This window comes from Anser anser, assembly GCF_964211835.1.
Source record: "Anser anser genome assembly, chromosome: 3".
NCBI classification, from domain to species: domain Eukaryota; kingdom Metazoa; phylum Chordata; class Aves; order Anseriformes; family Anatidae; genus Anser; species Anser anser.
The window spans coordinates 37,959,935-37,986,365 of record NC_139722.1 but is presented as its reverse complement, the minus strand read 5'-3'; the positions used below and the strand labels follow the sequence as shown (position 1 = coordinate 37,986,365).

Here is a 26,431-nt window from a genome sequence, read left to right as displayed (position 1 = left end):
AACATTTTCCCTGAAATCTTCATTCAAGACTCCTAGTCTGAGAACAGATAATATTTTTCTCCCTTTTTATAGCACAAATGATTGTTCTCAGTGTTTTATTGCTTGTTTTCACTGCTTTCAATTAAATGTGGGCTTTAGTAAAAGATTCCATGAAATGCTGCATTTTAAATATATCTTTTTTAAAACACAATGCTGAAAACTACTTCATGGTTTTAATTCTGTAGATTACTTGGATGCTGCTACAGGATGCATAGTTGTTGTCTAATGCCTTATAACCAACACCACATTGAGGTCGAGGGATCTTTCTTCTCAAGAAGGAATTTTTCAGAAAGCTGATAGTCCTAAGAAAGGCTTGAATGACTTTGGAGAAGTATTTTATACTGCCACTAAAAATTAGCCTTCTGATCAAAATTGCTCTTCTCTAGAAATATTTGTCACCTTATAGTAATATATCTTATGCTGATTTGGATATGGCCAAATATGTAATATTTTAAAATATGATGATAGTTACTATACCATTGTTATCTTCACAATTCTTTTACTGTATCTTGAGTACAAAAATGCCATGACAAATACCAATATGAAAACAAAAATCCAATTTAATGCTTCAGAACAGTAAAACCTAAATGCCAGAATGGAGAGTTTTAGCTAATAGTTTTTTGAATTGAAGCCCTTGAAGAAGTTTTTATGGTTTTGGGTTTTTTTAACTTTTAGTTTCTTCTCTCAAAGATTTCTGTACAATTTACAGTTGCATTTGCAATTCAGGATTGGTCTGAGTAATAAGAAAGGATAATGAAAAGGTATTCTAAAGTTTTAAATAGCTGCTTCTCATTTTAAATAAAAGTAGGAAAAAGGAGAGAAAATATATTGGCAACTGCTTCAAAACCTAATCACCTGGTTTGCCTGAGTGCTTGCAGTCTTTGGTATAGAGCAGTCCTGAGTACGCTTGATAGTCTCTAACCCCACTTTTGAGATCCTCTAGAAACAAAATGAATGCCCTCAAATGTATTTACAATTATGTGTGAAGGAGCTTGTGTTTCAAGGGAAATGCTGGGATAATCATTCTCAGTTGAAAGGTTTTAATAAGGAAAAACGCTCCAGGATAACAAGGGTATTGAAAGACATGCCATATCATGACAAAGTGCTAGGAAAATTAAAGGTTGTATGGAAATGTAATAATTTGAGGGGAAAATGCTGTATGTGTATTTGCAGCTGAGAACTGCAAGTGCAGGGTATAATTTAACCTTGGAGAACATTCAAAACTTACATGTATAAGGGAAGGGGGCTCAGGATGTCTCACAAGGATGATATTTAGAGTATATGATCAACTCTTTGGTTTCAAAATCTTTATCTGTGTAGGGGCTAAGGCACCCTTAAAGGCACTTTGAGTAACCCAGGGGAGGGACACTGGTTTGCCTCACTCCTGCCACTTCCTTGCAGTCTCTGGTTGCCAAAGGGGCTGCGCTGCCCTTTCATGCGAGACTGGTTAAAGGCTTCTCTAGCTGATGGACAAAGCTAAGCTTTAACAAAATAATTGCAGATTTCCTAACCTGTTTAGGCTCATCACATTCCAAACTGTCAAGTGTTGATGAAGTGACCAGGCTTGTACCTGAGTAAACTGGTGTAACTTGAAGTCACTGGATATGTAGACTCATGTCATCTGCATTGTCATACTCCATGTAAATTTGGCTTCCTGGCTGGGCTCTTGGAGCAGCTGAGTATTTATTCTGTGTTAGGGTGATGGTAGTAAAAAGCAGATCAAGCTAAGCATGAACGTTTTTCACTCTCATTTTTCTGATGATTTTTTGCATTTAATTTTTTAAAATAAATATAAAACTTCTACAAATGCAATCCAGAATTGATTTCTGCTAGTACATAAACCAGTGCAAACTTCATTACAAGCATAAACTTCAGCATCAAAAGACATATGCGTCTGCTTTGTTTTTGAAAGCTTTGTCTTGCAGCATTCTGGTAAAGTATTTATTTGAAGTATTCATCTGGGTTTGGAAGAAATTTCTATTAAGGCAAACGTAGAAAAAGCTGAAACTTCTAGTTTGAATTTTTTGAGGAAGAGAGTAAGTTTGTTTAATTTTTATTTTAATGCCTATTTCAGTTCAGATGGAATAATTGATGCGTGTGGTTTAGGTTCTGGCAGACCAAATATTCTCTTGCAGCATAATCTTATACCCTTATCAGCTCGGGATCAGCTTCCTGAGTGTGTTCAGTACGTCAACTTTGTGATGGATTCATCTTCTCTCTGTCTCATCTGGTTTATTATCCTTTATGTCTGAAACAGTTGTGCTGTTAAGATAAGAAGGAATTTAAATACAGTAGGCTAAGAAAGAGGCTGTTGTAGAACAAACGTAGCTTTAATTTATTTTCTAAACACCATTTCTAAATTTACTTTATATATTCACTTGATGCCTATCTAATTATATTTAATTCTCCACAGATATATTCTACTAATGAGTCTTCAGGATCGAAACGAAAAGCTTTTCTATAAAGTGCTGACTTCTGACATAGAAAGGTTCATGCCTATTGTTTATACTCCCACTGTGGGACTGGCTTGCCAGCAGTATGGTTTAGCATTTCGGAGGCCAAGGTATGTAAGTTTATACTTCAAATAAAAGTAATTATATCTTACTTTCTTCTTGGCGGATTTCTGCAGGGGGGTCCTAACATAGCTGAATGTAAGCCAAAACTGTAATAAATGAGATAAATCAAACTAAACTTTCAGTCTACATTAAACAATAATTTGTATTGCATTAAGAAGGTAAATGCTTGTTTTAATTATGTTAGAACATGGGTACGTTTTTAATCTCATTCACTGAACTTGACTTTCTTGGAATCCTAGCTGCATGTTACAACACCATAAAATAATGGGTCCTGAGTCTTAATTTTGTTCTAGCATTATTAAGAGCATTGACTTCTACATATATATTTGTATTATAGATGTTTTATGCACACGTATATAAAAATAGTATGATACAATAGGATGCATTATGTGTATACCTAAAGACATCTTAGGAAAAATCAATAATAATTAAGGCACTTGTCTCACTGCTTAATAAGTTGTGCTTTCATAGGCTATGGGAGAGCTTTTATTCTGTATACAGTATCTGTATTTGTAGAGTGACGGGGAAGTAGAGTGAGAGAGGGGCAGATGTAACTTCTGTCTGCTTCTGTTTCATGCCTCTTGAACATCAGCCCACAGAGGTTGAGATTTATAGTGGCTGCTGTTTGAGGATCTTGTGTATATGGGAGAAAGCACTCAGACTTTGGGGCTCGTAGAAGCTGGTAATCTCTACAGTGAAGGCAATATTTTTGCTTCGATCTAAAACAGTTCCTGAGACTTGTGTGAATGATGCTGTATCTTTGCTCCAAATGCAAAATGTAACAACGCTTTCAAACATTCTGTGCTATTTTCTGGCAAAGGGAGAGAGATATGAGCTGTATGTGTATAGCTCTGTTAACAGAAATAGGCTTTTTTGCATTCAAGGCATTGATCAAAATTAAGAGGTTTGCAGTATAGGGGGACAAATAGGGTCCCCCTATAGGGACAATAGGGGACAAACAGCTGCTCACATTGTCTTCAGGAGGAGATATTTAAGGAACAAGACTTATGGCTTCAAGGTTTTCTTGTTAATGTAAAAATCATTTTGGCCTTGTGACTGAATGAGTCAGGACCATGTGGCCATTTACAGAAAACAAAAAATCCTACTTCTGTAGACATTAAGAAGTTCAAAAAGACCTCAAGAATGCTTGCTTAAACCTGTTTAACAATCTGTGGCTTTTAGGTGCCTCCCCTAGCAAGAGAAATCATCTTCTTTTTTCCCCTCATTATTATCACCATGGTGATTTTATTGTCCTTCCAGGGAGTCCTAAACTTGTCTGTAAATTAAGTCTTTGCCTAAGCTGGTCTCATTGTTCCTTGTTTTGATATCTATTGCCATATAGGATATTGCACAAAAAGCACCTCTGCGTATGCTGGATCACAGAGACAAACATTGTACTCTGCACTTTCTTCCCAGATGCATGGAGCATCTGTGTAGAAAAAACGAAAAAGAAGAAACACAAAACAATTAGACAACAGTTCTGCTGGGTGGCAGTCAGAACTGGTGAGGCAGATTGCTACAGTAATAAAAACAGCCCATCAGCTCCTTAACTCAATTCTCTGGTCAGATACTAAGTACACTCAAGACACAGGAAAAAGTGATATGAGGGGTAGAGGTGGGGAGAGGAAATATTTAAACTTTTCTTCTTTTTTTTTTTTGTTATTTTTCATTTGGTGGAATTTTTGTCTGCAGAAGACTTAGAGAGATGGCCTAAGTCTTTTAATACATTATGTATTAAAACTAAACTCCTAGACCGTAGAATCATAGAATCACTAAGGCTGAAAGATCATCTGGTCCAACCATCCCCCTACCACCAATGTCACCCACTAAACCATGTCCCTAAACACCACGTCCAGCCTTTCCTTGAACACCCCCAGGGACGGTGACTCCACCACTTCCCTGGGCAACCCGTTCCAATGCTTGACTACTCTATCATGTCACTCTATCACTAATACACTTATGGATTTGTACAGTTGGAAACAAGTTACGCTACAGACATGCAGTTTGCACAAATATATTGGGAAACAAGAACTTCTGAGTTCTCCACTATGCAACTAAGCCACTCACTAGCCTACCCTGTAATGAAAATTGAGCAGGACTGTAATACCTTATGGATTTTTTTTACATAGATAATGTATGTCACAACAAGCTAATTTTTTTCCGTTTCGTTTCAAATAGAATATAGAAAGCTTTCAAAAACACTTCCAAAAGCACAGCATAATAGCCGTTTTACATGTATTGTGCAATCTTGGGAACAGCAAGCTAAATTCTCTCAACCCAGCAAATAACTGCAGTATAAAACTACCAGTGCATATAACGTTGTGCTAAGTTTCTATATTCCCCAGGGATTTTGCTGTATTCTGCTTAAAAAAGCACATTAAGCTGTCATACGGGTAGTGAACTTCTATTCTGATGTTATATTTAGGCATTCTAAACAGTGACAGTGACAATCTGATGAAAGAGAAAGGTACAAGTGCTCTTTGAGCATCCTGATCGTATGTTCTTAAAAGTATGACTTTATTTGCCAATACTGGAATGAAGTCTGGTATTTTTCTTCAAAAAAAGTGCTTATTTCCTTAGTGAAAATAAGCAAATTCAAGACATATTACAATACTCACATAATACTTCCTTTATCTTTTAGCCGTAAAAATATATGGGTTTATAGGACATTCCATTATTTGGTATTTGACAATTTTTTCACTTCAGTTCAGCTGCTAATGAGTGAATGATGTTTTAAACAATATTAAGTAATGTTTTAAGTGATGTGTCTTTTGGTATTCAGTTTTATTCTTGAGCTACTGAAATCAGCCTTGGCTGTATTCTGCTGTCTGCTGCTTCCCCAACTACATGTCAGCTTTATATTCACGACTGACTGGCTTTGGAGACGTGTAAGATATTTATAAACGTCTGGTTTATTTCTAGTCCTGATGGATTGCCTCACCATTTTCAAATAAGTGCTTTAATGACTCGCTTAAGTAAAGATGGCTGAAAAACATCTACAGTCTTCTTCTGCCTCATGAGAATCTCATACTTTTTTTTTTTTCTTTTTTAAGAAGAAAGATCATCAGCCAAGTCGGATGTTTACTGTACTGAAAATTTCCAATAGCTGTGTTCATGGTGTCTTATGCTTGGTCTCTCATTTTCCCCAACCACTTAGCTTATTCCAGTGTTCATCAGAGGTCTCAGAAGAGAGGTCTATAAAGAGTGTCCCCTTTGACAGATTCTTCACTGCTTAAGAAATGCCTATACTTTGTCATCTTCCACTGCATTCTGCTACAGAAACATTTTTTTCCCTAAGGAAAACCTTTTACAAATTATTCCAAAACCAACTCTGCAAAGCAGTCAACTTCATTTGGTTTGAAACTATATTCTAGAGTGTGACTCGTATAGTATTAAGCATTATATACTGGCATCCGTCATAAACAGCACCCTCTGTGAGTTGAACTTGCAAAGAAGAAAAAAACCCATTTCAGCATGCAAAATGAGAAGAGGAGTAACAAATACACAGTTTAACCCATTCTAGACATTCTTATATTTATAACAACGAAAGTTGAAATGCAATGTCTCATTATGCAGTTTACATCTGAAAGGTTTTTTTTAATATTCGGTCAGATCTGTGTATCTTGTACAGCGAGTTTAAACTCTCTAGTTCATAGTTATATATTCAGACAAGGGCTTAGTGAATAGTCAATGTGAAGTTAAAAGATAGGTGTCTAGTGAGGTCATTAAATGAGATCATTATCTGCACCTCCCGTTCATGTTTTTAGAAGACTGTAAGGGCTCACATGATGTACTTAGAGTTATAGAAGGACATTGTGGCTAACGAGAGATGTTTTTCATCCTGAATCAGTATTTTGTAATTATAGAATGAACATTCTTGGCCGATCAGCTGACTATGTGATTAAGCAACATTTCTCAAGAGAACCAGCTGCAAAATAACTTTACTCTCTGGTTTAAAACTCATCTGGGTAATGGACATTTGTTTGTAACATTAAAACTCAACTCAAGATTGCATTACTCACCGTGAATATTCAGCTTAAAATCCATCAGTTTTAATGAATAAGAGTCTTACATTCTAGAAATAGATAATACAGGTCTGATAGCAGATCTGGTAGCTGATCTGTAACAACTAATTGAGGAGGATGAGGGAACAAAGAGGCTCCTCTAGAGGTAGATCAGAGAAGGAATTCAGACTTCTGTAAGGATTCCCTTCACTCTACTGTTGGATTGTCTGTAGGCGTATCCAGGGATTTAAAAAATGTGCAGATAAAAGTTTTAAAGGCTTATGCTGGGAATGTAGTGGACTTCTGGCTTTATTGCAGCAATCACGCTACCATTAAGAACATTATCTCAGAATCCCTATGAAATAGCTTTCTGGTGAAGAGTTTCTACATATCACTTCATATATATATATATATATATTAAAAAAAAAAAAAGTAAAATATTCTTTAACTGCAGAAAGCTTGCAACTACATATGAAAACTTTTGCTGACTTACAAAGAAACAATCTAGTCCTATAAATGGGTTTCTAAAATATAACGGTTCTTTCAGTTGCTTTATTCATCCCAAAAGTATAAACATGGGAAAGTTCAATGGAAATTTTCTCTAAGAATCCAAAATCAACTTTTTACGTTGTATAGAGAACACCCAGGAGTTTCAGGTTCTTGTGTAAATTCAGCTTTTAGAGAGGGGAGGAAAAATTGACAAGTATAGCTATGCTGAAGACTTTGGATGTTGGTAAAATGTTAGGTGACTGTTTATGTATTTCCATTCCTAGAAGGAAAACCCATTTCAGAGAGAATATGGAAAGAGCAAGCCCTCGTAACTATTGTAGCCACACAGGCATGTCAGAGCTCCTCTGAAATAACTTACTGATGCAGTCATTTGCTGTCAGTCTGACTGGGAACCATTTTAAAAGTAGCTAAATTGAAATTGATGCTCAATATTGAAGATTCAGATGAAGTCATGTAAGAGGCAAAGCATGTCAGCCTTAGGTTTTTTTATGTTTTTTCTTTATTTTTTTCTTACATATAGAATTGGATCTTCCCCAGCTTCTAGGTACTTGTCATTAAAGTCTTCTCACAGAAGTTTTCTTGTCTAATAATTCATTTGACTTTGTCTTTTTTTCTTATTTTCCTTCCTCACAAATGACTAGAAAAAGCAAATCTAGAATTCTCTTATTCTCCTGAAGTCCAAGCAAGATTGCATTTTGAATTGACTTTTAATAAGTATTGTAAAGTTTTAGCTATTTCAGTAATTTTTAAGAACATTTAAAATGGTATTGGTGGTTGTTAGTGCCCATGTTTCAGAGGGCAATTTATCATGTCAAATACTCAGTTCATAAGTGCTGATATTGTACCAGATTGCAGCCATATTGAAGTGTGTGACTGTGTCAGCACATATGAACTTGAAATGGGTTCCGTTCCTCATATTTCTCAAAGAGATCACATCTATTTACATTTACTGCATGCATGTACAGATGCAATGTATTGAATGCAAGGGCTGCAAGTGTGAGTTCTTTTATTGTTGACACGCTGTTTACCAAGCATACCGAGACTGTCAGCTGCAAGATAGTGTAGCTTTTTAATAAGGAAATGGAATTAGAGAAGAGAGAAATATTTGTCTCCTGTGACAGAACTTACAAAATTGCAGAACTTGGCGGCAGGAGCTGCGGTCTGTTTTCCAGCACAAGGTTGATTCCTGCAGCGCATTTAATAATTTTTATTGTGGGTTTTAATGAGGTTTTCAGTGGAGCCTGGATTTTTCTTTTTGTTAATTCCATTGGATGCCTTTGACATCCAAGTCTCTTCAGAAAACAGATTTAGCTTCCAGGAGGCCAGAGACTTGTCAAGTCCTCGTGGATCACAAGAGCCAATAAAGTTCAGTTCCTGGTGCTGCTTCTTTGTGAATGCCTGTTTCATGCACAGATCTGTGGTATTTTCCCGTTTGAGACCAGAAGATCTGGATTCATTTAACCTAACATCTTCACCAGTGTAACTGTCCTATAGATTTTTTTTTAGAGAATCTAGGTGTTTTTTTCCAGGCAAAGCAGTTTTATTTTTTAGAGCCATCATTAATCTGATTATTACTGTGAATAGTTGTCTTAGTAGTATCCTTGTTTAGTTAACTGATAATTTTATAGCATAAAATCATATTAAACAGCCTATCCATTGATTTCAAGCACTATGACATCTTAATGATACCCTGTGGTTCTACTCTTTGGCATGGTGTGCTCCTTACCTTCGTCAAGCCAAAATTTAGCTTAGCGTGCTGTTGCTTTCTCAGCTTAAAAGTAAGGCCAATAGATTCTCCTAGTGTGATATTTTGCCATACTCTGAAAAGCTGTAAAAAGAGAATTGGCACACCATGGGAATGTTAAATTCCTCTCTTCTCCTAGACAGTCTTCTAGAAACCAGTAATGCTTCAGCCAGTAATGCTGCAGTGGAAGATGTGAGAATCTTGCACAGATGTCAGTTGGCCTCATTTTGGTCTTAGAGTGCTCTGTAAATATTAAGTCAATTCTGAGTCTAAGAAGTAGATGAATGAAAAAAGTCATACCTTGATTTTGAAAACATTAGGATATTCTTTAGGTTATATGTATGTAGTCATCTGGTCTCTCTTCAATTATGTTAAATTCATGGCTTTTGGTAATATGTTGAGAGTAGGTTACACCATTTGGTTACATTGTGAATTTTTTTTCTTTTTATTAAACTTGCACCTTAGAATAGAAACATGAATTAGCTTATGATAAATTGCAAATATATAGTCCTGATCTAACATAATGAAATATAATGTCCTCCATGTGGTGCTGTTTTTTTGTACTTGTACTTTTTGGGACTTTGTGCTTGCACATAGGTTTTACCTACAGCAATAGCGGAAGGATAGGATTTACGAAGTCATTCTGGAAGTCATACATAGAGGTAGTCTTTCATTTAATCTTTTAGAGTTGGAACATTACTTGTGTTAGCTTCTTCCTGCTCTCACAAGCTGCATAGATGATTTCTTATGCAGGTAATCTAGGAATCTAGGTCGTAAAAGCTTTGTCCTGAAACACATCATGAGCATGGAATTTCTGGCTTTCAGTCCTAAGTTTGTACCTCTCGATGGTGTATTGCTCGCTCTGTTTTTTCTGGAGGGAGTATATCTGTACAGTGTGGGGGAGGAAATGAGCCCATCCATACTCAAAACATGACTCTCAGAATGTTTGGCAGCAATTAATGTTCGGTCATTTTCCTTCCCCTCTTTGCACAGACTTCTTAGAAAACCTCAAGGCCCTTCTACAACATCCTTGGTGGTTTCTGTGCAAGAGCGCCAGAACTAACGTCCTGGCCATGCCTATCTGTTTCCCTGTCTGCTTCTTTCGTGCCATCCTGGATATTTCCAGGAGATTCCTGTTCTCATTTGATTTGTACTGTTATTTTTTACTTTTCCACCATCTCTTGTGTGAAATTAGAGTAGAAAGTTCCCTCTCCTCCATAAATTTGGAGGACTCAAATTTATGTTTTCTAGGGCATCTGAACTCTGAGCCAATGTGAATTAAAACTTCTCTGGATTTTGGCATATGACAATTATCTTCCTCCCTATACATCCTATTAGAAGGCTCCCGTGAAACAAAGAATTTTCTTACTGATGCTTTTCACCACATAGGAAGACCAGTTTGTATGACAGTTATTAATGGAGTGGTTGTTAGACCCTTCTCATTTGGGTTGTTAAAACAGTAATTTTGTAGGTCTGCGTGCAGGAGAGTGGACAGAAAGTACATGATCGCAAGTTAAATGTCTTTACTCTGACTAGTCTTTTCTCTCTAGTGCCAATACCACATGAAAAGGCAGGCTATATTGTTTTCAACAAATGAGCTATAGATATATCAGTGCCTTTTTAAAATAGTGATATTCTTTTGGCAAGTTATAGTTTCCTATTAATAATTAGGACTTGCACCAATATATAACCATGTTACTCTTTGATGTCTTCCTTTTTTCCTGAATTTTTAGAGAGATTTTGATTTTGCGCCAGCCTTCTGGTTACAAGCTTCCAGATTTCCCAGAGTAGTATGTTCCTTAATAAAATGTACTTTAAGGGCAGAAATTTTATTTAATTTTCACACCTCGACTTGGCCAAAGTCTTGTGAGCAACACTAAAGAATCAGGTAATACTGTAAGGGAGAGGTCTACTTATTGGCTCTGTCCTACTCTGTTCAAAAATATTTATCTACCACATTTTTCTCCTCATGAAACAGCCTCTGTCAACCTGCCAGATTTATACAGCCCCCCAACTGTCAACATCATTTGGCCCTAAAGCAAACCTTTCAAGAGCCACTTACTTCAATAAGAGAGACATAACTTTCCTTAGTTCAACACCTTTTCAAAGACAGACTATCAAACATTAGCAAATACCTCAGTAAGACATCTCGTGTAGGTTTTTGACATTGTTCTTTAGGACTGTGTATTTTTTTATTATTATTATTTTTTCAGAATTGTCACCTCCCAGGCTTCCTTTTCTGTCCCTTCTTAGGGACCCTTTTTATAGATTGCTTCGGGAGGAAGTACAAAAGTAGTTGGATGTTGAGTAATAATTGGTCATTAGATCATATGGTTATAAATGTTTTCATAGTTATTTTTATTTTTTGTTTTTATAGTTGTCATTTTAGTTATAAAAAAAGTTAACCTAAGTATAGACTTTGACATTTAAGGGTCTTAATCTATTCAGAAATACAGATTCAGTTCTAGTGCTGTTGATTTGTTTAGTTCACAAGGAAGACTGATGCATGATTCTGGGTCTGCTCTTTTTTGCCGAGTGTTCCTATAGTAGACACCTGTGCTAATGACTAACATTTTTGTTGAACTTGCTGTTGCTGGGGAGTTACGGAGTTGTTTGAATTTTGGATGGCAGACCCTCTGTTTTTATAAAAGTTGGTAGTCTGAAACCCTCTTGAACACATTGCAAGGAACTGCTTATCAGGGTGCATTTATGTTTGGAAAAACACTTGAAGGACAGCAATGTACTATTTTTCTGTGGCTGTTTGGAGATCTGAGGTGTGCCTTCTCACCTGTCCATTTGCGTTTTGTCTAAACTTGCAATTCATTGCTTGAGGAATACAGAGAAAAAGGTATGTGCTTCTTTCTTCCTTTCTAGGACTACGTTGTAGAAGAGAAAGGGCATACTTCTAGCTATCAGTGGGATAAAAAAGAAATGGTATTTGCTGCATGTGCTTACAAATAGGTATCATCACCAGTAGTGAAGTATTTGTAGTCAACATGAGGATGTAGCAAAGAATTATTAGAGGTGGTTGATAAGCATTTAATATGTTATTTTATATTGAGAGCTTTGCAGAGGTAGGGGAATCCCACTCTCTGCCTCAATGCAGAGAGCTTTCTCCAGCTCCCCAGTAATTCCCATTACTGTCTCCTAATATTGCAAAATGAGGTGCCAGTAGTATTTCAGATGAGACAACACCAGTGACTCAGAAACATTACAATGATTTTATTAGCTCATTCTGAATATATCCCATCCCTTGTCCAGAGGATGTTTTCCTTCAGGATATGCTTACACTGGATTTTCTCCAGCTCTCGTTTTCTGTACATTTGTTGCACGTCCTTCGGCACCACCCAAATCCCCTGCTTACCTACTCAGCAGCTTCTCTGTTCAAAATGCTCTCATTACTCAGCAGTCCAGCATCGTCCCATTGTTGCATTTCTAATACAAGATACAGTAGCTTTAAAAAAGAAATCCTGTATTTGGTGAAGTCAAAAAGAGAAAGTAAAAACCCCAGCGAAACTTTGCCATAGCTTGGATATTCTAAAATCATAGTTTTCTGTCTCTGTCCAGAAGCTTTCTAAATAGTCGGGTCTTGAAATGGATTCTTTAAAGTGAAGAGAATTCATGAAGATTGTGAGCCTTCAAGAGCACAACAATGGAACTACTGTGTGTTTTAAAATATCTTGTGTTTCTCTGTATTTATGGCCAGATGGTTATCAGTTCTTAAGATTTTTGCACACAGTTTTTGAGACAGCCATATGCCTGTGCTGTTAAGGAGCTTCTGGAAAAGGCAAGAGATGAAAGTTTTGAGGTAGAAAGAAATCCTTTAATTTCTTGCATGGCGTTTCCATTCTTTTTGGCAAAGTTCTACAGCTTTATACAACTGTTTTCTTATGTGTGCTCTTCAATAAAAAAGTGCCCCCAGTGTGCATTATACATAAGCTTAAAATAAACATTAAAAGTCCAGGTAATAATAACTTCACAAAATGTATAGCAGAAGTGGCATTAATGTACTGCGATCTGCAGTTGAGTGGAGGAAGCTGGGTGAGGTTTCTGTCCTCCCAACCACTGGTCTCAGAGTTAAGTGATGGCATTGCAAGTGAGTTCTGCTTCATATTATGACCTTATTTTGCTAATGAGTATTAAGATATTAAATTACCTGCAGGAAAATTTATATATATATATATATATATATATATATATTTTAGGAAGCAGCTGTAGGTGTATGAGACTGTTGGGAGCATTGATCAAGTAAACAAAACTAAAAATACATATAAACCAAACAAAGCAAGTAGTTCTTGTAAGAAAAGCAAGTGCTGACTGAAACTGATCTGAAATAAGTATTTCTAACCAGAAGTAGACATTGATAGGGAAGTCATTAAAAAAAAAAAAGAAAAAAAAAAAGAAGCAGCTTTGGTTTATGTTGAATTAGAACCTATGCCTTTGACATAAGGATGGTCAAAATCCAGTTCTTATTTTTGCCTCTATTCCCAAAACAGCTATGTTTGACTTTAATTTCTGTTTGGTCTCAAGGAAAAAAAAGAAAAAAGGAGTTTTGTAGGTGTACTCTAGAATAAGACAGTTAACCATTATGTTGGGCTTTCTGGTGGCAATGTGTGCCATCCAAGGGACTGGCTTACTGTTGCCAAGGTGAAGCTGTAATGTAGCTTGTAGAGCCACAGCAACATGTTTCCACCTACAGAAGTTCACCGTTTTCTGGCAGCATTCTTATGTGAGAGGGTATTATTATTATTTTTTTCTTTTCTCCTGGAGTTGTTTTTCAGATTTAACTTAAGCACATATGAATTAATGGATTTGTTGCCCTGTATGTCAAGTGGCAAGTTGTTCATGCTGCCAGTCCAGGAAAGAATATGTCTTTGACTGTTTTCCTCAGCCATCCGGAACGAGTTCCTTAAATGTGACATGGAGATGTTTGCTTCTGAAAATGACAACACAGAACACTGTTTCCTTTCTCTTTATTTGATTAATGGTTTATTCACAGATAACTAGGATATGGGCATGTGGGAATTTGTTTTTCCCAAGTAAACAGAATACATAAAAACAAAAAATCAATTCTGCCCTATCTCTGTTTGCTCCTGGCAATGTACCTATCCCTATTTTCAGTTTGACACATAACACAGAAAGTGGAAATACGACAGCACACACTGTGCTGGGCTTGAAATGAAATTCTTCTTGCGGATGGCTGTAACCTCGGTTATGTGATGTATGGTTGGTACATTGCATTCAGGGTTTTACAAAAGTCTGTCTTTGAAAGATGTTTGAGTGTATGGCCTGGCCTGTAGACTTTCAATAATTTTTTTCCCATGTTAAAAGCTGTTGTTGGACACAGTCATAAAATTTTTGTCTGACTTATACATTCATGCATGTTGTAAATTTAATAGGAAATAAGACCAGAACCAGTTCTGGTCAGGTTGTTTTCGTTTTACTGTTTTTAAAGTTTATATTTTTGATAGTGGAAAATATGGACATAAAACGACGGAAATTATTGTAGCTATGCTATCAGTGCAATGATTTCAGCAAATCACCTAAAATTGAAAGACTAAAAGAAAACAATAAAAACTGGGTGTAAAACTGTTTGATAGATGTACAACTGAACCCTTTGTATGCCAAGGGCCTACTTTCCAGAGCACTTTTTTGGAGTTAAACTAAACTGATCTTTATTCTGACCTGTTGTTGTAACATTCTATTGAATTCTAAAATATTTTAGATTAAGATCTATGTTTAAAAATTATTCAGATTTTAACTAAGAGTCTAACCTAGGAGATCTCAGTTGCTATACCCTTTTTAAAGATGAGTGTTTCAATAAAAGTCAAACACTCTTGTTTGTTTTGGAGTGTAGACAGCCACAGTTGTGATTTTTAGAAGGTTATTTTTGGTATGTATAGGCAGTCAGTAGCCTAAATAAAACATTGTTAAAGCTACTTCGGTTTGTAAGTTTCGTAAGAAAATTTTTAAATGATGTTATCTGGTTATTGAGTGATCCCAAACACTCAATAAAATACCAACAGAAAGGAAATGAACCAAATACCAACTAAAATGATTAATGACTAACTTCTTATGGCGAGAATAAATTGGAATTTAACTTTCATACAAAACTAGTCACATTGTCACCAGACAATAATTTATATATTCTGTGTGTCAATTTATAAACAGTAATCATTCGTTTTCATGTGGGAAAACAAATGACTAATCTGAGAAGTCAGTTCTGTGATAGGATCACTTGTCAGGAGAGAAACTCTGTGTTACTGTAAAGCACTGACTTGGTGCCCTGAAATTCCTCATCCCCTGTGAAGGCTTCTTGTATTTCCCAGTGGCTGTCGAAGCCTGGCTCCTTGTTCGTGAGTGCAGAACAGAGTCTGTTTTCATGCAGAAGTGGAATAGAGCAGTGTTCCGGGATTTCAAACTATGCTTTAGCCTTTGCAGAAACCAAATATTTTACAGTCTCTCAAAGTCAGAGGTAAAAATCTAGACTGCTGACTGAAAGGCCTCGCCACTGAGGAATTTCCGGTTTCTGTTTATGCAGTATGTGAAATGTGGAGCAACAGTTGCAAAAGCATTGTCTTTATATCAACTGTATTTCGGAAGCAAGAATGTCTTTATATAGTTTTTGTAGATATATCCTTATTTTCCTGAGGCCAAGATATGGACAACGTACAAATAGGTGAACAGCTAAATGAAAGTGTAAGCAGGGAGCAGGTGTGAGGATGCGTACGGCCTCACACCGCTCAAAATGGATGCACATGTGCTGGTGTGCATGCTGCACTTTCCAGGAGCGGTGAGCTGAGTGAACTAACATCCAGAACTCCCTTCTCTCCTGAAAACCCCATTTTGCAGTACTTCATAGGTTTCCAGGCCATTCAGCAGTGGTCCTGTCCAGGAAAGCTGAGCCCAGGGTCTTATATGAGGGTGTGGTGGAGGCCCCAAACTTGATAGGGGCAGAAGGGGAGGTGGGCACGTAGTGACTTTGCTGCGACCTTTCCACTGTGTTCCTGGCATCTGATCCTGTGAACAGAGCTGCACTTCAGGCAGCTTGGTTGGCTTGGTGAATTAATTTGTTGAAAATAATTGATTTCAGTATGAGATGGTTGTTGAACACCAGGTCAGGTATGCTTTGGTGCCTCCTGCTGCTGCTCTCTCTGGGGAGTTACCTTTCCTGTGGGTCCCTTTGGGCTGCGCTTGTCCTTACCTAGTGTAGTGGTGAGCTGAGGCCTGTGTCAGTAAGCCATATTAACCACTGCAGCAAATAACTTTGAGGAATGTTGAAAACAGTGAGGATGTATAAGAATCCAATCACATGGATTATTTTGCATTAATAAGGTTTAATCTTCTCCCTCTGATGATTCTGTAAGAAATTATGGATTCACTGCAAGATCCCACGGAAGAAGTTGTATGCTCTAGCAGGCAATAAATGCAAGTCCATCTTTTTTTTTTCCCAGTTTGAATCAGAAGTCTGTAACTGGTATTAGTCAAATATTAAAAATAAAATTTAAGCAGAAAATTATTTGAATGTCATTTCTGTGAATGATAGGAAAATAGTCTTGTAAATAACTGAGGCTGAATAAATGTTTGCTTTTCAATTCAAGTTGTGTTATTTTTAAGCTCTTACTATTTTAGTGATTGTAAGACACAATATTCATGCTATACCTATATTCAATTCTATTCAACATTAAAAGTTTATAAGGAAGAAAATTTCTGCTTTGTCAGGTTTTAAATATAGCTCCAATAACTTCGTTACCATGTCTTTGTTTCAGAAATAACTATGATTGCATGCAGTGCCCTTTGAATAAAGTGTTTTTTATTACAAATATATTCTTCTTTTTTGGTGTTACTTCTCTCAGTCAGAGTGAGAGTGATGTGAAGGCTTGTTTGGCTTTGTCCTAAAATTAATGAGTTTGAGCTTATTTTAAATGTGCAAGTAGTAAATTGAAATCTTTACTTTCCTAGTGTCTGATTTTTGCACTAAAATGCAGGAGGCCTATTTTCTATAGCTATCTTCTGATACAATTTCCACTGAAGGCAGGAATAGGTTTCTGTGTATGTTGCAGTGGAGCACAACCCAAAAAGTCTTAGGTGCAGCAAACTCTGCTAGAATGGATGTTTTCTTTTTACTGCTGAGAGTTGCTAAAACTGGGGAAAAATCATGGCCTGTAACAAATTTTTGCCTTAGAGGAAGCTAAGGCAAAACAGCTGCTCTAGCTGACTGTGCTTGGGAAGGGGGCTTGGACTGGAAGATCTCCAGAGGTCCCTTCCAACCTCGGTGATGCTGCAGTTCTGTCATCGCTGTGCGCTATGGATGTGGGTCTTGGAGATGTCACCAAACATAATATGCCGGCAGCTCAAGCGTGGATGAACCAGCTCTGTTCTGTGCCTGGCAGCTCACTGACAATCTCGTACAAGTTTAACCCACGTGCTTTCTACATTAGCCTGCCTTCCTTTCTGACTTTTGCCTCTTAGCACTACAGCTCCTTTCATGGAGAGCTGTTGTATCACTGGGACATGAACTTAGCAGTGGCCTTGGTTCCTTTTTAGCTGCTGAGGTCAGCTTTACAAATGGGAGATAGTGTCTGTTTTCAGAGGTGACTTCTTCATTAAAGTGGAAGTTGAGTAGGATATGTCATAATAGAAGCCTTTTTAACAAGTCTTCACTTTTGTCCTTTTTAATGGTTATTGAGAGCAAATGATGGTGATTTAAAGGTCAATGAAAACTGGCCTAAAGAATGCTATTGTCTAAAGACTGGAAATTTTCCATGTTCCAATGAGCTGGGACAGTAGAAATTGTTGAAGTACGTAGAAGGACAGTGATCTCACTTGTTTGAGTACTTCACAGTTTAAATAACATTTAAAAGTTTTTTTGAAAACATCATTAACTTTACAAAATTCCTGGTAAATACATGGCGGATGCTGTGCTGAGGGTTCTTTACGCAGTTAATATCAGCATAAAATAAACAGGATAGCTATTGAAGCAGAACAGTGGGTTATTTTTTTGTCTTAAAAATGAATGTGTCTGGCTCTGGTAAACCATTCTCATTCACAATCTTCAAATAGTTCTATTTGTATCTATTAGGGTGTAAGTAATTACGTTATTTATTGAGCAACTGTCAGAAGAACTTAAGTAGCTTCTGGAGCAAAACAGCTCTGGCTCTTAAAACATGATATTTCTCAAAGTCTGCCTTCTCGTTTTCAAACAGACACATCCCATTTAATTGCCATTATGCTGCTGTGGTTCAGCAAGAATACATATAAACTCGTTTTCTTGACACATGAGATTTTTGGAATAAATCTAAATGAGCAAATTTGTATTTTAAGAAATGAATATTAAGGAGAGATAATTGTATCTACTCTGTTGTTATGTGAAAAGGAAGCATCATTACAGTCATTCCATTCATTCTATTTTTACATCATTACATTCCATCTCATGGAATACTTAGACCATGAGGTGCTGTGCTGTTGATTTTGTAGGTAAAAGAGGTGAGACACTAATTAAAAAAACAGTTTTATCTAGATAAGCAAATAAAGTTTATTTTATATAATTGAAAAAAAATTATTAAAACACCTGCAGTAACAAAATCTATGAAGGTTTTTTTTTTTTTGTTTTTTGTTTTTGTTACTGTGACACAATCTTAATTTTCATCTGAAATAGCCTGAGGTGCACATTATGGTTTCCAGAATTAAATACACAATTGTGGATTACATAGCAAAGAGACAAGGTGTACTTGCTCTAGGTACCACATAAGAGTCTTGTTTTTAAATTTTTGCTGTGTAAGGCTTGTAATATTTTATTCTAATTGTTTTAACAATCAAATGTTCTTTTGCATTGAGTGAGAGCAGTTGAGGAATTAGTTCATCGTGTTGCTTTTCATTGTACAAAGGCCTGACTTTGCACAGTTATGGAGCCAGAGTTTACTCCAATGGCATTCTGAAAAAGTGAAAACAGTATGTTTCAAGCAAAATGGGTACCTTTTATAAAAGTCATCGTACACTTGAAGTAGTAATGTAGAGATTACCTACTTTGGTAGCAAGAGTCAGGCTCTCAAAGGACTGGAAGACTTCAGACTTGTGGAAAAGTGGTAAAACAGCATCCCATGTTGCAACTTTTTTTTCTTTTAATTTTCTCATTTGCCTTCAGGCTATATTGCTGTAGGCAGTTTGCTGCCTTTTTTTCCTTTCACCCACTCTGTTGTTATATATATTTAAAATATACTCTATGTGCAGGCTCTGGAGCCTTTTTCAGATGCACAAGGGTGGTTGGGGCAATGCTTGTGTCATCAATCTCCTCCCCACAGATGGATGAGGGGTGGCTTGCTGTGGATGGATGCTATGGCTTGCTGCGTTGCAAGTTATTGAAGAGCAGCCTGTGGTTCCCCTCTTCCCTAGTCCCACATGGGCTGGAAAAAGGGGTGAGCTGAGACCTGAAGTCAGCTCTCTTGGCAGCCTTGACTGTATTTGAAAATGCATTCACAAATTTCAGTCCAGCTGGGTTGTGACATTTTTTCCACCAAGTAGCTACTTAACCCACTTGACTTTATTATTATTACCATCATAATTATTTATATTTAAATATTGTTTTAATGTCTATACTGAAAAATCCCACGGCATCTGTGTCTCTACAGTTTTGTGCCTTCTCTTCCTCCAAACTTTTCTGAAACCTTGTTCCCCTGAGGTCATATTTTCAGATGACAGACTTAGAGCTACTGTCTTTTGGGTGTTTTTTTACGCTTTTATGCTTTTCAGGCTTTATTTGTATTGCAGACTGTAATGTTCTTTAAGTGCCTTGAACTTTAATCTCTGCTATGTAGATGTTATTTTTAACTGAAGTAACTGTTTAAAGCAGTCCACATACTAACAGGGATTGATAAATAGCTTTGATGGATCTGGGCCCTTGAAAGAGTGCTATGCAGGCTGCCAGCAGCACTATTAAATAGTGCCATGAGGCAGTGTTGTCCAAAGGGAGTCTTGAAATGAGACTAAATTCTGATCTGCTTCTGTAGCTAGAGTGAACAGTCAGACCCCTTGACATAAGCACTTACAGTGATATATTTTTCTTTAGTTATCTCCCTACACTCCTACACAAATAAGGCTTTTGAGTCTCTGTACAGTTTATAATGATGCTTCTGTTACTCTTCTAAGTTCAGCTAATTGGAGTTGGCAGATGTTATCTTCTGTCTTCCAGAATACTTGAAGCCAGCTTCTTCACAAAACAACGATTTATAAACAATAATTTAGGATTGTTTATCCATATGCCAAACATTAAAACACATGTATTATTTACAAGCTGTTATGTCTTTCCCAGGTTAATATCTTATTCTCCATTGTCTTTCACATACTGTTACTACTTAACCTGTTTTATGAACTACTATACAAGTCCAAGTTTTCAGGAGTTTTAAGAGTATGTGCTGTTCTCTTAATGCTGCTATTCCCATTTTTTATGTTGTTTTGGATGTAGTCTTTGTTTTGCTTCCTACAAACGTTGATGTTTAAATATGGTTTGCATATGCAGTGTCTAGACAATTTAAAGCCGGGGTTTCTTTATATTGATGAATTCAGGATGAAGCTCAGTAGCAGCTGAAATTTCAGTGGCAACTACTTTATTTATTGGAAGAAATACTCATGCACTGTAAAGTAATGAAGTTCACTCCTATACAGAGGGAAAGGTTGAAAAAAATAAAAATCTGTGAACAGCTTCATTTCTTTAATCAGCCCATCAGTAGTATTTACTAGGCCACAGAGGTCTTGGGAGGAGCATCGCTACGAAAAGGACCCTAGAAAGCTAAGACGTAATTAAAAGTTTGAGAACGTTTTATCTGATGACAGGAGACCATACTGAACAGTTACAGTGGGAAATATTATTATCTCAGGGTGAAAAAAAGTGTAAACTATTCTTTTATGGGGATTTAGGTAGTCTTAGTTTCTAGTACAATGTTTATGTAAAGGAATTTTAACAGAGGAACTGGGGAAGTAGCTTGCCTCATTCTTGCAAAGTGCGGGAGTTTGGGAAAGTGCAGGCTCAGAAAGAAACTGAAGCTGCTCCCTGAGACTTTATTATTTTTATTATTATTATTATGATTAAGCTTGTTGATTTAGGCAGCATGGGAAAGTGAAGCCACCTCTATAATAATTCTATATACAGTTCATAATTCAAATAACAGTTTTGAACATGAAGGGTTGTGAGAAAAGTTTGAACTTTTTTCATTAAAAAAATTGGCATTTTCTGAGACATGTTAGAATACCTCCTGTTATTATAAGCAGAGGGAAGAAAGGATTGTTTTATTACTGTGACACATTTTCCTGAACTATGCTTTAATAGAAAATAGACAAATACATTGCTGGTGGAACATTATTTCCTTGAAGCATAACAAAAAATAGTCTATTTAATTCTGTTTACTTTGTTCTAATAGATCAGAATTCTAGTAAAATAAAACAAAGCCAAATTAGATGATGCAGAATGACCTCCACATAATATACTACAGTATGGTGAACTCAGTGAGCCTCCCCAAAATCCACCCTTTTGTGAGTGGATCCCAAAGTCCTGGCATCATTCTTTTGGGCTGTGGGCTTACTGTTGTGACAAGAAAGGAGGCACAGTTACTTCTTTGCATAACTTTTCCTGACTGTAGCTTCATGTATTTTCTGGGTATTCGAAATGGGCATCAGTGGAGGTGATCCCTTTGGCTAGAGTGGCAGGAACCAGTGCTGAACTGAAGTCTAACTGGGGCCAGAAGAAGTAAAGGTGGGTCTTGGTGCCTGTGTGCAACTTGCTGAACATGTAGCATGTTTGAACACCTTTTCCGAGACATGTTGCGTGTAGATCTACATTGTGCCACATTACTTGTTCATCTGCAGAAGCAGCCCATCCGGAAGTACCGAGTCAAACCCACGGACAAAACTTATGTTTATTAACGTCATACACATAGGGACAATACTGTCTTATTTCTGCACTGAAATACATAGAGCTTATCAATGAATTAATCCCATTTAAACCGTGTAGCTTCCAGCCTACAGTGTTTTGTGGCTTAAAATTGCTACCACTCTCTTTTCCTGATTCCTCGCATGGCTGTGCTGTGACAGCCAAAAAATAACTATCGTGTCTGCTGGCTGGCTGCCTCAACAGTTCGCGTCACCCTAGCCCCCTTATAATAACTGTGTGCAGCTGGTGCTGTTTCTGGCCATAGCAAGGTCTCATGGAAAAGAAAAAATACGTGGCACTGCCTTTCAGTGGTTTCAGGTGGCGTTGCCAGCAAGTTCAGCGGCTGAATGCTCTCGTGGTGGGCAGCGCTGCAACCTGGCAGCATAGCTTCTTGCAGAGGAAACCTTAAAGGAGAAAAGTGCTTTAATTGAAGAAATGAAGGATGAGGGCAACAGATCCAGATAGAGGAAGAAGAGATTCCTATCTCTCTCCATATTCTTACAGAATAAGGGAACTGTGCCCTTAAAATCAGCAGCATCTTCTCTGTCGGGACAATGTGTCCAGAAACGTGTTACTAACGTAGAGAAGAATGGAGGGAAAGGGGGAAGGAGGGGAGCAAAATGCTTTTGACATGACTCTGTTTACACTTTCCCCGTATTTTTCATTGTTGTTTGAATGTGATCCTGCCTGGACAGATTTCTGAAACAGGCTCTGAATACTTATTCAAAGATCCTTACAAATGTCCTGACAAAGTTCCTCCTGGAGCCGCCGTCCTGCATTTATTTTCCTCCGCTGTGGAATTTACTCCGTGGAGACCTTTCTCCCTGCTTTGCAAGAAAGAGGTCATTTAACCACACTGGGCTGGACTCGGGCGCTTTAGAAAATCCATCCAAAATCTCGCTTCATTTAGCACTGGGCTATGAGGTCCGTGTAAATCGGAGGGCGGGGAGAAGCAGAAGGTGATGTTTCGGGTAGCTTTCCTCCCGCGCTCTTCTATTCCTTTAGCATGCTCGTGTCTTCAGATTGGCTGTCTCTGAGGCTAGCAATTTTGATAAACTCTGTTTGATGCTTCATATAACCAGTTTACACAGCATTTTGTAAAACGTCTTATTACACAGCACATCGGGGAGGAAGCATCAGCATTTATTTTGCATTGCTTCTTTACAGCATTTCAGTTAGCGCTCTCTGTTTCAGGTACCTGAGTTGCAAATAGAAATGCTTGTGTACTGTAAACACTATAGCTTCTTAAAAGTGCTTTAAATATTAACCCTTCCACCCCTGCAGACTCTAGCTTACACTGAGCTGGGGCAATTGATCTGCTGGCTGGCATTACCGCTAAGAAATGGTGACAGACATCGGCCAGCCTGCTGCGTTCGGGCTGAGCCTGGGGCAGGGGGAAGGAAATAGGGGTGCCAGGGACAGGCAATTCCCAGTTCTAGGGGAAAATGCATAAAATGAAAGCTAAGCAGACAAAATTATGATCCTCGTGGGTCCCTTCCGACGGGATATTCTATGATGCTATGAAATATTTAACCACAAATGGCTGTTCATACAGTGCATACTCCTTTATGCAGTGCATATGTATTTTTCTTGAAGAACACCACAATTTTTGTCCTGCTTAGTTAGCTGTGTACGGTTGTCGTTTCTGTATAATTAAGATTAAGAAGGTTAATTGCAGTGTATCTTACACTGTCTTTTGTTCCAAAGAATAAACGAGTTTGATTGTATATTTTATAAATTGTATATCAAGGAGGTGAAGACAGTTAAATATGAAATTAAATAAAAAAATATAAATATATATTGCACAATAGTAGTTCAATACTGTATAAATAACCCAGTATGTATTAACTATATAAACACATGACATTAGGTATATTTATTAATTAATATATTTTGTAACTTCTGACTTTTGGTTTCTTGACTATACTTTTAAACACTGCAGGAAATTTTTTTGCTTGACTTGCAATACTTACAGTCCTATCTGACCAGTGTTTCCCTCAGTTACTAGTTTTATTTAGACCCACGTGGGCATGTACCCAATATTACGAATATGCCAAGATGAATGGAGATATTGTACTAGACTTAGATTTAAATTCTTTTTTTAGCACTTTTCTCTAATTTTTACTTTATAATTTTCATCTTGAAATAGGCAGATGTAATGCTGTAGAAAAATGTTAGAAGACAACTCCTTATGCTTATTATTGCAAAATTTATTTAAAAGAAGGCATCCTTGGCATTTACTTCTTCATTGTTGCTTTCTCCATGGTTTTTGAAGAGATTGACTTCAGTGGGGACTTTTTTTTGCTACCTCACATGAGAAATGTAGATAAGAAAGGGAATTAAATTAAGTCTAAGTGGATTTGGCTGTATATCTGCATGTCAAGTAAAGTAGTTGAAGACTAAAGGGCTGAAGGGTAGGATAAGATACTATGTTGATTTTTTTCTATAATAGAAAATGAAATTGGAATTACATCTTTTTTTCTGCCTGTTTGCTTTAAGCTCTTAGGTATTAGTGGAACTAAAGGGCAATTTAGAAACACTCTTCAAAGTAAAAATTCAGTATGCTCAGCACTATAGGGAGTACTTTGTACTTTCAAAACAAAGAGATGTTCATTAGATTATTTCCCACTTTTGTTTATGTCAATGAGGAGAATCTAATGAAATAGGCAGACTGTTGTTGAAGTACATCAGTGAATGCTCCCGAGGTATTTTATGTAACAATAATATATGACATTTCAGTTTTCATTCATAGATTACAACTGGGACCTATTCTTACCTATAAATGTTAGGACTGAATAAGCATTAGTGATCACTGTTTTAAGATGAATGTGTTTTGTGGTCTGGGGTAATTCATGAATACATCTGAACATATCTAGTACTTGGGGAGCTCTAAAATCAAACTTAGCAATTTGCAGAAATAATTCCTGCAGGTTATGAATCTTTGAGCAGTCACATTTTGTCTCAGTTACATTTTCTCTGGCTTCTACTAAATGCAGATATTTAATTCACTTGTTCCTACAAAACTGAGCACTTACTGAACTGAATCCATGTATGTTGGAAATGTATTTGCATAGAGTTATTTTATTATTTAAATTATTTACATTGAAATATTTAATTGCTTGTTTATATGAAAAGTATTAATTTCTTTGCAGAGGACTTTTTATTACTATCCATGACCGGGGACACATCGCTACAATGCTGAAGTCCTGGCCAGAAAATGTCATCAAGGTAATTTCAGTTTAGTTTGTTTGATAAAGCTGACACCATTTTGCACCTGGGTTGGCTTGGTTAAGATATTTTGATTATCTTTTTCTAGTGAAATATTCAGATTAGATAGCGTATTATCAGTTAGATTTCAATTGTTTCTCAGCTTGCTTTTTTTTTTTAATAAATAGAAACAATGATGTTACAGCTATAGTTTGAAGCTTTTCCATCCTTACTTGTTTACCTGTTGGCATCCTTTATTGTATTATTGATTAATTGGCCAATTACATTGAAAGTTATGCATTTAAAAAAAAAATCTGAATTCTTTTTCTGCATTTCACAGAATCACAGAATGGTTGAGGTTGGTAGGGACCTTTTGAGATCATCCGATCCAACACCCCTGCTCAAGCAGGGACACCTGGAGATGATTTCTCAGGGCTATGTCCAGTTTGGTTTTGAAGATCTCCAGTGGTGGAGACTCCACGGCCTCTCTGGGCAATCTGTTCCCATGTTTGGGTTAATCCAGCAAAACTACTAAATTTTCAGCTAAAATTGCTTGTCACAGAATATGACAAGGGAATTACTACATTGTCAGATGCTTCCCATACTGAGCTTGAAGCTGAATGTCTGGTTGCTGACTCATGTAAACCAGACAAGCACTCATAACATTCAGGGCTGAGAAATAATCATTGCTGTAAATAAGGATTGTGATTATCAGATCTATGCATTTAGCTTCTTGTTTGCATAGTGAGATTCTGGGCAGTCCTGTCTGAATGTTTTATTTTGATGAGATTACAATCCCTTTCCTCTTTTGGTATCAAGAAGTCACTGGCGGTATTGAAAATTTTGGACAAGAGGGTTATGAACATGGAGCTCTCCCTCCCAGCTCCCTGGCTGATCTGATTTCAGAGGGGTGGCACCACTGTCTTCATAAAAGTAGTTTGAAATTTGCAGGTCACGCTCAGAAAGAGATCCTTTACTGCATTCTTTGATTTCTTCCAGAGTATGATTTGTGATTTAGCCAATTTCATTTAATCAAGATTTAGAAGTTGTACACAGGGATATCCACAATTCTTTCTAAAAAAAATAAAATAATCCATTTGTAACCGGAAAATATATGGAATTTTGAAATATGTGTGTATATAACTAACTTTGTAACATCCAAAATTCCACCAAATTAGAAAAGAAGAATCATGCATTGTATTTACGATAGATGTCATTGCTGGCAGTAGGCATTGTAAAATTTTTTAACAGCTTCTGCTAGGCCACAGGATCTTTACTATAGTAGTTGTACTTCATTGCTCATGCTACAAGAACATTTTTGTGGTGCTACCTGCTTCGTTGTGATTGAAATGCTAACGTAAGAGTTTGACAATTTGGCAGCAGCTACAGCAGTGGGTTTTTATGTATTTTTAAAATTTTATCTTGTATA

General features: G+C 36.9%; 1 protein-coding gene across 1 annotated transcript in view; it reads left to right on the top strand.

The window, feature by feature from the left end:
* ME1 (malic enzyme 1) overlaps window positions 1-26,431 on the top strand; it is a 180,830-nt gene that overhangs the window by 52,690 nt on the left and 101,709 nt on the right. Inside the window, exons 3-4 of the mRNA XM_083829574.1 lie at window positions 2,453-2,602; window positions 24,948-25,023. Coding sequence (XP_083685700.1) covers window positions 2,453-2,602; window positions 24,948-25,023 — 226 coding nt within the window. The remainder of the gene's footprint in view (window positions 1-2,452; window positions 2,603-24,947; window positions 25,024-26,431) is intronic.